The 12,355-nt window shown below is 41.7% G+C and overlaps 1 protein-coding gene across 1 annotated transcript; it reads right to left on the bottom strand.

Annotated features, from left to right (window-relative positions):
• Window positions 1-4,582: 4,582 nt before the first annotated feature.
• DBX1 (developing brain homeobox 1) lies at window positions 4,583-8,944 on the bottom strand. The gene is made up of 4 exons (XM_073659468.1): window positions 8,470-8,944; window positions 7,975-8,076; window positions 5,638-5,840; window positions 4,583-5,440 (listed from the first exon to the last, which is right to left on the bottom strand). Exons 1-4 carry the CDS (start codon window positions 8,801-8,803, stop codon window positions 5,132-5,134), a joined length of 948 nt encoding a protein of 315 aa, XP_073515569.1. The 5' UTR covers window positions 8,804-8,944; the 3' UTR covers window positions 4,583-5,131.
• Window positions 8,945-12,355: the final 3,411 nt, after the last annotated feature.

The following is a 12,355-nucleotide window of genomic DNA, read 5'->3' as shown; positions in this document are numbered from 1 at the left end:
TAATATATTCTCATGGTTGGTCTTTATTTGTTATATTGTATTTTTGTCCTCTGAGACATATAGTACATTGACGGACTTGTATATGCACAGTGCGGTTATATGGTCCTTAGCCCGGCTACTGCCCCTCCTTATGGGCTGTGTGCTTTTTATTTGTGATATCATATATATTTGCCTATGTGCGACTTATTGTAGGCATATTACTATTATCCTTGGTCGACACATATTATCACTTTTCATAATCCTTACTGTCGGAGTTTCCTTTCTGTGTGGGGACGTGTGGCCTAATCATATAATCTTATAATGAGGGCAATCTGGGCTACCGCCCGGGAACCGGGTCTCCGGGGGGGCCCATGATCCAAAAAGTAATTGCCCTCATTATAATCCATATGGGGGCCCGTTGCGGCTGCAGTTCGTTTAAATGATGTTGGACCCGCCATTTGTAATTATTAAAACTTGTGGATAAAATGTGGGGGATGGGAGTGTGACTGAAACTACATGGGGCAATTGCCCCTGCACACTGTGCTCTCCACCCTGGAAATGTAGCCGCTTTGTATATACATATATCTTTTCTGCAGTCTCAGAATGACTGCAGGCTTCTCTTGTTATTCTGGAGCACCCCTTAAATTTAATATGGGGACTAGAGGAATTTCTGCAGGCAGCCCAGTATAGATTAGATGTATTTTACTGTGATCTTTTCATGTGCTATACAAATACATTATGCAAGCAACATTTCCAAGGTGGAGGGGTATTTGCCCCATGTAGTTTAAATCACACTTCCATCCCCCACATTTTATCCATAACAATAATGAACTTTAACCTTTAGATATGGCGCACCGCTGCAAATTCAACTTCTATGTATTTATACCACTGTAACTATTTCATGCTGTGCAGTCTCACATCTTAGGAAATAAGACAAACTCTTTAAAAGGGAACCTGACGAGCAAAAAAAACAAACGCTATTAACATGCAGATATTGGGTTAATCTGCAGGTTAATAATGATCTGAAGCAGTGTGGCCGCTGCACTGAGAGCCCCGCTGCCTGGAGTAAATAAACGTTATTTCTCTCTGTAGCCTCGGGCTTTCAGTCACAGAGGTGCGGCCGGCATGACTTCAGTATCCGCTCAATGCATAGTGAGCGGCGGCTGCAGCTTCATCCCTGGCGCTGAGTGACAGCCGACTCAGCTTTCAGTCAGTGCAAGGATGTGGTTACAGCGGCTGATCACTATGCATTGAGCGGATACTGAAGTCACGCCAGCCGCACCTCTATGACTGAAAGGATAGGGTCGCATGAGCGTACTTAACCCCTTCACAACATGCGCCGTATATGTACGGCGCATGTCGTGTCTTCCCCTTTGGCACGGGCTCCGGAGCTGAGCCTGTAAATTCTTGGGCACATGACAGAAATAAAATGCAATAACAGGAGATCAAAACATCCTAACTACCCCAAAATGGTATCAATAAAACTGTCAGCTCAGCAAAAAATAAGCCGTCACCCAGCCCGAGATCATGAAAAATGGAGACGCTTTGGGTTTTGGAAAAAGGCGCTTTTTTTAATAAACTTTGGATTTTTTTTCATCACTTAAATAAAAAATAACTTATACATATTTGATATTTGCGAACTCATAATGACCTGGGGAATCATGATGTTAGGTCAGTTTTAGAATTTAGTGAACATGGTAAAAAAATAAATAAAAAAAAAACAATTGTGAAATTGCACTTTGAGTTTTTTTCCCATTTTCCAATACACGATCTGGTAAAACCAATGGTGTCGCTCAAAAGTACAACTTGTCCCGCAAAAAACAAGCCCTCATACGTCCATATTGACTGAAAAATAAAAGTTATGGCTCTGGGAAGAAAGAGAGAAAAAAATGAAAAGCGCAAAAACAGAAAATGGCCGCAGCGTGAAGGGGTTAAAAAAAAAAATCGGTCCCATTCTCATCCAGAAAAGTGGGACAATTTTTTCTCACTTGTCATCCGTATACAATCCATTTTTTACTCAGCAGCTATTAATCATTTACAGGACCATTAACATTTAACAGCAGCTATTAACCATTTACAGGACAATTCTAAGTTACAGAATTGCAATGCATCCGTAAAAATAGGATGCCATTCTGATGATCTGTATGGCATCCAATTTTTTTTTTCTCGCACCCATCCGATTTCTGAGTGAAATCACAGCAGGCTGCGATTTAGTTCTCATACCAAACACAGATGAGGAAAAAAACCTCAGAACTGCACAGCCTCATTGAATAACATTGGTCCAACTGCAATACCTTTTCTATCGAATTGCGTCAGTGAGCAGCGTGTTATTGTACTTGACCCATCACATGGGGGGCCCACACAGTCTGAACTGCCCGTGCCCTGGCTACCCTTAATCCGCCCCTGGCCATAACCATTATTCTAGGTTTTGTTTGTGCCTCCTCTTTTTTGTGGGTACTTTTGCTGTACGTGGCTGAATTATATGTCCGATTCACTACCTAATGTGTGGGTCATTATTCCCGTATTATTTGGACACATGTCTTTTCGGATCAGTAGCCTTGATCAGCTTTGCTGTACCTACTCCACATCTCATGTGATATCTACAGGCTTTCTGCTCTACAACATTGTCTAGGCCTGTCCATACAGGTACACCGTCATATATCCTCTGCCATTATCTATATTACCTAGTGTCTGTGCATAAACAGGCTTTGCCTGACATGGACACTTATTGATCTGCGCCTTGGCTGTTTTGATTTGACTTGTCTTAATATAGTCTTAGATTCTGCTCCGTTCTCTGAACCATCTTGACGCTTGCGCTTTAACAAGTCTTATCTGACTTGGATGTGTATAGCTGTGTATGCACCGACATGTTTTCTGATGGTCCGAGCCTCACATGGGCTTGTGCACATGCGCCCAGCCCGCTCCTAAACACAGACGCCCTTGAGTGCTTATCCGCGCGTGCGCTATTATAGCAGGCATCGGCGCACGTGCGGTTCCAAAATTTTCTGGTTATTTCCAGATTATATCTCCCCTTACCACTTCCGGTTCGCACATGTGTACTATGGATTTCGGCCCTTCTTCATCATCTATTATACAGATGCATGCGTACTGTATTGCCTGACACGCCGAAGCAGTCTCTGTGAGATCCACAGCTGACAATAATCATATCTACTGATATTGTTATATATATGGATAGTCTGATACCCTAAGCCTTATCATATGCCCCTGAGGAAGCCACACTTTGGGGCGAAACGCGTCGGACGTCCTCTCCCCTGCCTTCCTTACTCCCCTTTATTGGGTCCATGATCATGCTGCTCACGGTTGGTGTTTATTGCCATTATTACATGTTGGCCCTCAGTATTCTCTATTTTGTAGCATATAGGATCATTATCACACATTGGGTATGATCTTTACCTCTGTATATATCAGCACTATATGCACTTTGTATTCTTCTTGGTACTATTTTGTATATTCTGTTTGGATACTGAATTCCCATAGCACACGGTGTATGCCTCGTATATGCTTTTCTTGTTTAGGATCAGCTATTTATGCAGTCTATATTTATATTTGCTCCCATTATGTTTCCCTGGGGTATAAATTATTTTATTCTACTCCATTATCTGTTATTTAGTGTGCTGGTAGTATACGCAGGTGCTTCATATGTAGCCTAGTTTTCCTGTGAACTTAGATCTATGTGCAATTATTATTTAACATCTTTATATTAGGTGGGGTTCGGATCCATTGTGGGCTGGGTGGTCTTATATTGTACCATTTTGGCCCTTTTAAGTGTTTTTGTTTGGCTTGTATCAGTTTCAATAAACTTTTATATTATTTTTAAGGTGATCCCTATTGGCATGGCATGTTTCTTTCTTGATGTCTCTTTGCGCCCCCCGAGGACACAGACACATTCACTATCCATTACAATGCCCTCATTCTCTCAATAGCGCCTATTATTTACCTCTCATATATCGTACTGAACAAATTTTGGGTACAGCGGAGGCCCCCTGGAGTGATCCCTAATTGTGACATCAGATAGCAATCACATCTACTCCTTTCACATCCATCAGTCTAATTGATATTCATCAGGGATGAGCAAGCTTTTGTAATGGACCCCTGGGCACTCGCTTCCTTCTCCATCCAAGCTCCAAACAACCACCAAAATGACTTGTTTCTGCCCAGGAGGCGACATCGCTGAGAACACCCCCAGCAATACTAGGGGGGGAGCGACAATGTGAATTTTATTCCTTCTCGACCACTTGAAGGAACCATTAGAATATTTCTTCTAAAGGATAAAGAGACATGATACAAGGACAAAGGAAAAGAGGAAAAAAAAAAGAACTACTTTTTTGAAACCAAATGGTTGTTAAACATTTTACTCGGAATCCACTCTTAAAAGGATGTAGCAGGGTTTCTCTGCATGCGGCAACGTCCTCTGAGATATGTAATTACTTGGTAATATGAGGAGCCACAAGGTGGCAGGAGAGAGCAGGGTCTATGCATTTTTATGGAGTTTGGGGGACTCTGTGACTAAATGATAAAACTTTTTTTTCTTCTCGTTTTGAACAAGAACGAGCTGCGGCTGTTTTGATAATATCTACAATTTATTCCATTTATATACATATAAAATCTGTACATCTGTGAAATACAAAATAGAAGTTTTTTTTTCTTTATAAGTTAAAAATCTAAATTTTCTTTGACATGGATAAGAAACAGACATGGAGAATTCTAGAGTCAGATATAAAATAACATTGGCATAAAATCCCCATACATCCCGTGTACAGTATAGTGTACAGTTCATAGGCAGCTGTGGAATCACAGCAATAATATAAATCAGAGCGCCCCCTATATGAAGCCTTGCTCCACAGCTCACATCATGCCACACATCCCTGACATGACGTTCAGACACTAGAAGTCCCAGCATGTCCTGACAGCTGCACAGAGTGAGCCATGCTGGGATTTATAGTTAGAAGACAGGTGCCAAGTCGACCCATGCAGCAGAAGAACTGCAAGTCCCAGGATGAGCTGACCAGCATTTGGTTTCCTGGCACAGAAGCTTGTGGAGGGAGGGGCACATATTAAAGGCATTTCTCTAATTTGTCAATAATATTAATATTATACACCAGTGCAAAGTCCTTGTCTTTAACAGTAAGGATTAGGAGACCGTAATCTCATCGTCCTCGTCCTCGATATCGGAGTCTGATAAATCGGACTGTTTGCTGTGACTGCTGGAATTGAAGGGTGAGGGGGGTAATTGTGCGTCCACCACTAGGGGGAGCTCTGTGCGCTGATAGGACATGCTGTCGTCCTCGCCTTCTAGACTCTTCTTTCCCACGTCGCTGAGGTCAGGATTGGGGTTAAACTTGGTGGGTAATGTCTGTTCTCTGCAGCCCCCTGAAGACAGCAGCTCCCTCTCTTTAGAGTTCCTCCACTTCATTCTTCTATTTTGGAACCATATTTTCACCTAAAATTGATACAGAACAATGCGTCAGTCTCTGCGGGTAGTGATTCCATTTAGTGGACAGGAAATCAAATAGTTTGACATGACTGAATGATGTGGAGTTTTCAGTATTGGTCAGAAAAGTGAAAGTGTCAAATGTAGCGGAGCCACGTATAACCTATCGCTATAGAGCGGCTCCAGGTTGGATTCACGGTCCTTACCTGCGAGTCCTTGAGAGCCAGTTTTCCGGCCAGTTTCTTACGATCAGGTTTGCTGATGTATTTTTGCTTCTGAAACATTTTCTCCAGAGCTTTCCGCTGCACATCAGAAAACACAGCTCTGCGGAGCATCCCTCTCCGGGGCTTCCCCCGAGCGGCCAGGGGCCATGCAAATGTCCCAGGCATGGGGACTACAGAGGAGGAAGCTGGGGGGAAAAAAGGGAGAATTTAGCATTATGATACCATACATCACACTGTCTATATTGGCTGAATACTATAGTTTACAGGTGAGGCACTTCTTTGAAAATTATTGCATTTATAGTCCTTTCCTTCTCCGATATAACTTTGATACATAGCTCGGTCTTTAATTCCGCCTCATTTGCCCCCTCCCTCCGCTTTGTCATAAAACATAAAGTTGTCACCAGTTTCCCTTGAAGTGCATTTAAACTCTTTGATTGTCGATGCCCCATTTTTTTCCAGAGCAGAAAGCGCTCCAGGAATGCAGCAAGAAAAAAAACTGCAGCTAATTAGCACCCTGACTGCCCCACAATGGCATCTGTATGGCGAGGAGGTAGAGCCTCTCTTCTCAGGGCTCTGTGCCGGGACATTGGCCCTAATGAAGCGTGCATGGTAATTGTCTTGTAATGAAGTAACAGAAAAAGGTTGGGACAAGCAGCTAAAGCCATATATCCCACACACAATGGCCTGTACACTTTCCAACTAAACACCAGTGTATGGAAGGCCCCTCTATGGAATACAGATGATGGACACCCCCCACTCCCACTAAACATCTCTGTATAGAAGGGAGATTCTTTCCATGGGGCAGCAATAGGATCACATCCCATTATCACTGCAGGGAAAGCAAAAAAGCCCAAAAATGCCCAGTGTTACCCATACAGGAGGTAGAAGCTTGTTGAAAAAGGTAAGATGTCACTTATTAGATAGATGTCACTTATTAGATAGATAGATAGATAGATAGATAGGTGCAAAGCCCCCAGGTACATACCAGTCCTTATTATATGGAGGCAGCACACAATATAAGTGAAAAAAGTAGATATTATTTAATAGCCCATGTGGCGACGTTTCAGTCCAGTATTGTGGACCTTTCTCAAACTTGAAAAAGGTCCACAATACTGGACCGAAACGTTGCCACATGGGCTATTAAATAATATCTACTTTTTTCACTTATATTGTGTGCTGCCTCCATATTTTTGGATAGACAGACAGACAGACAGATAGATAGATCGATAGATATAGATAGATAGATGGATAGATTCAATGAAGATAAAGGCAGAACTCCAGTTTTTCAGTAGAGATTCTTCTTTAAAAAGTTCCACACTTGGAACGAAACGTCGCCACTATGAACATGTGTCAATAAACCACAGAATTTCTACTGAAAAACTGGAGTGCTGCCTTTATCTTCATTGAATATAACTGAGGTTTGGTTATGCCTGGTAGGCTTTGCACCCGCTTTCTCTCTTAAACCTTGCTTGTGCTGCACCATTTGTATTTTTAGATAGATAGATAGATAGATATGGGATAGATAGATAGATAGATAGATAGATAGATAGATAGATAGATATGGGATAGATAGATAGATAGATGGATATGGGATAGATAGATAGATAGATAGATAGATAGATAGATAGATAGATGGATATGGGATAGATAGATGGATAGATAGATGGATAGATAGATACATGATGGATGAACGGATGGATGGATGGATAGATAGATAGATAGATAGACATCTCATTTACATCTATCCAACCATCTCACAGCTATCTATGAGATTGATAGATCATTGATGGATGGATAGAGAGATATCTATCCTATTTTCATCAATCTATACACCATATCTATTCCATAGCTTATGACAAAGCTAGGTAGATAGATCACTATTAGATAGATGGAAATCAGACTGCTGGCTACTATCCCTCTGTCTAACGCTGCTGTGTGGAGGGTTATTTGTCTTTATAATTAGATCTGATCTTCTGACCCTCTCCCTCCACTCACTGCATGAGGTCTTGTGAAAATACTTAGACACTGGGTAATGGTGCATTATCCCGGTGACTGGTGAGTGTGGGTGGCAGGGCGCAGGGGGCTCCTAAATTGGTCATGGTGCTGGCTTTATTGTTGGGACTCAGTGGTTAAGTGCACTGACTGTGTGGGAAAAGCTCCAGTGTGAGAAGGGAGGAACGCCTCAAATGTTCAGCCTGACAATTCCTGCTAATTGTGCACCAGGAGAGGTGTCAGCAGTCACTGCTCCTGATAAATAGGGGGTCAAATGAGCGAGTGACAGGCGTGCAGAACACAGGACACCCACCCCGGGACACCTACCTGGAAAATAGGAGGACCTGATGAACGGTTGGAAGGAGCCCTCAAAATATGGCAAGGAGAAAGTCTTTGGGGGGATGGAGGAGAGAATGTTCTGGGAAGAATCTGAAAGAACAAATGGTCAGAATTATAAAACATTCTTGGCATAAGAGTTACATACAAATGTGTATCTATACAAATGCACAATAAAGTATTATAACTGGTAGAAAGTTTGAGAAGTTTTCCCTTGACAATAATTTAAAGCACCTTGCATCATCTTAAAGGGTTAGAGAAGACTTGGATACAAGCATCTCCCACTGCATAGTCTTAAAGGGCCAGAGAGGACCCAGGTACATGCCTGTATCATTACAAACGTTTAATGGACAGCATAAACTCAGATACTGGCTTGTCTCATTGCATGGTCTTAAAGGGACAGAGTAGACCCAGATACAGGCTTGTCCCACCACACTAGGGTAATTTACACTATTATTAATTCTGTCTGGTAGACAAGTCACTCACCTGTTCTGGGATTAGGGGAGGACAATATGGCGTTCACTCCAAACTTGAGAAAAGTTGAGCTATTTGTGTTCTGGGCTTCACATGGTCTTCTGGAGCTCAGGAGCTCTGAGGTGTCAGCCATACTGATGGGGCTGTCTGAGATTGGCGGTGAAATGCTGGGTGGAGGGACAGCTCGGGGTAGGTAGCCTGCAGGCCTGCTGATCCTTATGAGGTCCTCCACCAAAAAACTTGAATGAGTGGTCAAGGCAGTCTGCAAGGACTGTGGTAGGGTTGGGGTTGGCCTAAGAAGATTGGGGTAGACTGCTGGGGGAGCTAGGAGGCTGGGAAACATCATCTTGCAGGCAGAATCTTCCTCAGAGTCTGTCAGGGAATATATCTGGCTTCCTCTGTAGGCTTTGAAGTCTTGGCTGAGTTGTGTGCCTGATCCCCTGCAAGTTGGGTTTTATAGTGGTCAGCTCCCTGAAGCCCTTTTAGAAGTGACAGCTCAAACAATAGGACCTCAGCAACATTCCCCACTCCAGTCCCATTCATGGATAGGGCCTGCCCCCCTGATTGGTGCAGAGGTGCAATTTATGATTGGATTAGGCCCCATAAGTAAGCGATACACTGTGACAAAGGACTTGTAGTCATCAGTTCTGCACCGTCCACCTCTTCTCTGGGCTCCCATTTATTCCGGGGAGCTCAGCAGGGGTTTTGTTCAGCTGTAACACACACAGACTCATTAAATGCCTATTTAAGAAAAGTTTCCAATGACATCTTTGGAGCCATAGAAAAGGGGGCATTATTCAAAGCAAGCACTAAATTTATTTGCTGCCCCCTGCAGAGGTCAGAAAATAAATTAATATTCATACAGGTCTCTCCAGGAAGAGGCATCTTATCTCATACATACAGACACCTTGTAATCACAGCCAATTCCAGGAGAAGAAGGGGGATTTATACACAACTACATGCAGAGCAAGGAGGAGGCTCGGAAGGACTGTGCAGCTGCACACAGAAAGTACAGGTGACTCCTCATGTGATAGATGGATAGATAGATAGATAGATAGATAGATAGATAGATAGATAGATAGATAGACACATGATTAGATAGATAGATAGATAGATATGAGATAGATAGACACATGATTATATAGATAAGTAGATAGACACATGAATGGATAGATAAATAGATACATAAATAAATAGATAGATGGAGATATACATGAATAGATAGAGATATAGTAAAAAAATTGGAACAGCACTGTATATAACCACGAGTGCAAGGCCCCCCCACCAAACAAAAATCCGTTTGTAATAGTAATAGCAATAAAAAAGCAGACAGCACTCCAAAAAATTGTGAATAAAAGTTGACTTTATTAGCCCATATGGTGTGGCAACATTTCAGTTGTGACCAACCTTTCTCAATCTAGATAGATAGAAAGATAGATAAAAGTTTGTAGCAGCACCAGCCAAATTGGTTTTATCAGGGTGCTAAGCCTCCAAGTAATTACCAACCCTCAATATAAAATGATGAAATTGAGGCAGCACATTATGTTCTTCCAAAAAGTAAAGGTGATTTAATAGCTCATAGTGTTGACGACGTTTCAGTTCAGATGTGAACCTTTTTCAAGCAGTATACAAGTGTATAAGGTACATCTTTATAGGTGCAGCAATTACAATAATGATTTAGAATTAAAGTGCAATGTGCTTTCTCTCATATGTACTAGTATCATAAAACAAACTTCTAAAGAAAAGTGATTTTCAACAGATCATGATACAGTTTAGACAATGAGAAATCACATCCTTCATAATGTATAACTCAAAAATGATTAATTATCAATCAAAAACATATGTGCATATTTATCCGAAAACATCACTCACCCGAGTATGCATTCAAAAACAGCCTAACAATCACTATTGCGCATGTCAAAGCATCCACAAGAAATAAAAGAAAATAAAGAAGAAGAAGCTCCGGTATGAGGATAGATAATAGAGATAGAGAAGATAGATAAGATTAGATAGATGACTAGACAGATAAGATGCTGATGCGCTATATAAGTGAGTAAAATAAACATCTAGATACATTATAATATAGTATACAAGAGCTAGATCGATAATACTCAGAAAGATAAATTGCTTAAAAGATAAATGGATTTATAGATAGATATGATGATTGGTCTATCTCCATCATACCCCTATATAGCTACCTAAAGATCAATCTACTTTTACACTTTTTTTCTACCAATATTTATATATCTTTTAGGCCACATTCACACGTTCAGTATTTGGTCAGTATTTTACATCAGTATTTGTAAGCCAAAATCAGGAGTCTATGACATCAAGTGATTAAAAACTGACTAGCTGAATCCTTCTAAGCTCTATGTAGAAACAGGAGGTAAATTTTCTCCATATGAGTCATCAGTCACTGCAAAAGTCCCTGGCAGGAGGGAGATGGGAGCAGCTGGGTCAGGAGTTGAAGACAGGGATGAGTCATGCAAGGACATGAGACTTCCTGTTTCCACATAGAGCAGAGAAAAGAGAAGAATTAGCTGGGTAGAAAGGCAAAATGAGCAATTGTAAGTATACAGTGCTATATAATATGATTTCAATATAGTAAGATAAAAACTTTGATGGGGGGAGGAGGAGGAGGAGGAGTGCTGCTCTAAGTGTACTTGTGGCCCTTAAAAATCGTTGAATATGACATTGTGTCCTGTGGACTAGAAAAAGTTGTGCACCTCCAGCTACATCATGAATACTATATCTATCTATATTATACATGAGCTAGAGATAGGGAGATAGATACATAGATGATAGGCAGACAGACACATGAATAGATAGATGATAGATAGAATAATAGATAGATAGGATAGATAGATGATTAATAGAAGGATCGATAGATGATAGATAGAAGGATAGATAAGATAGATAGATGATTAATAGAAGGATCGATAGATGATAGATAGATGATAAATAGATAGAAGGATCGATAGATGATAGATCGATAGATAGGATAGATAGATGATAAATAGATAGAAGGATCAATAGATGATAGATAGATGATAGACAGACATATAGATACTGAGCCATTCGTTTTGAATTAGATAGTTGTATGTCCTGTAATAACATTTCCAATTTCCTGGGGGCTCCGCTTTCTATCTTTTTACCCAGGAGAGGACTACAGATCTCCATGTGCAGAATGTATCTGCAGTTTGGGGTCTTTTCCCTGCAGGGCTCATTGTGGAGCTTGTGGGGACCCTGGATTGGGGGTCTTCCGCTTCCTCACTGGGTTCTTGATGAGTGCGGCGCAGGGTTTTCTAGCTTTGCTGTGCGCTGTGAGTTGGGTTCTTCCTAAGAGATGATTGCTTACAATGTGTTTTTTTTCCTTTTAGGTGAGGGGTGGGGATGGGGTTCCAAACTCACGAGAATCAGGGTTTTGGCAGAGGCTTTATGCTTGGACCTTGGGGCTGCCCCTGGGTGAGGTGACTGAGCATGAAGAACAATATGCTCAGATTTGGGGAGGAGGGTGGTGGTGGGGTGTTCCCTTACCTTCTGCCAGTATTGTATTTAGCTGGAATATAAGTACAGGTAGCATGACGTGGAGTTTGGGGGGCAGCCTGGGCCCCCCTTCTTGCAGTCAGAAGTGTGCAGCAGCCTGTTGCCTGCAGATCTGATCCTATTAACCATGAAGTGACTGTCACCTTCAGCTGTTTTCCCCTTTTACTCGCTCACACAATAGCTTTCTATAAAATCTTATTAAGCAGCTTTATCCTGGTGCCGGGTTTTGTTCGGGGTTTTGTGCCCCTGATCCCCATGTCGGTGCTTTAACCATTCACAGAAAGCATCTGAAATTTATATCACATTAGTGCACTTTAAATGTTGTATATGGCAGCAGGCGCACAGCCATCTG

This window comes from Phyllobates terribilis, unplaced genomic scaffold (genome assembly GCF_046119375.1).
Source record: "Phyllobates terribilis strain yellow unplaced genomic scaffold, ASM4611937v1 Scaffold_13__5_contigs__length_258822181, whole genome shotgun sequence".
NCBI classification, from domain to species: Eukaryota; Metazoa; Chordata; class Amphibia; order Anura; family Dendrobatidae; genus Phyllobates; species Phyllobates terribilis.
Note: the sequence above shows the minus strand (reverse complement) of the source record. Positions and strands in the feature narration are given on the sequence as shown.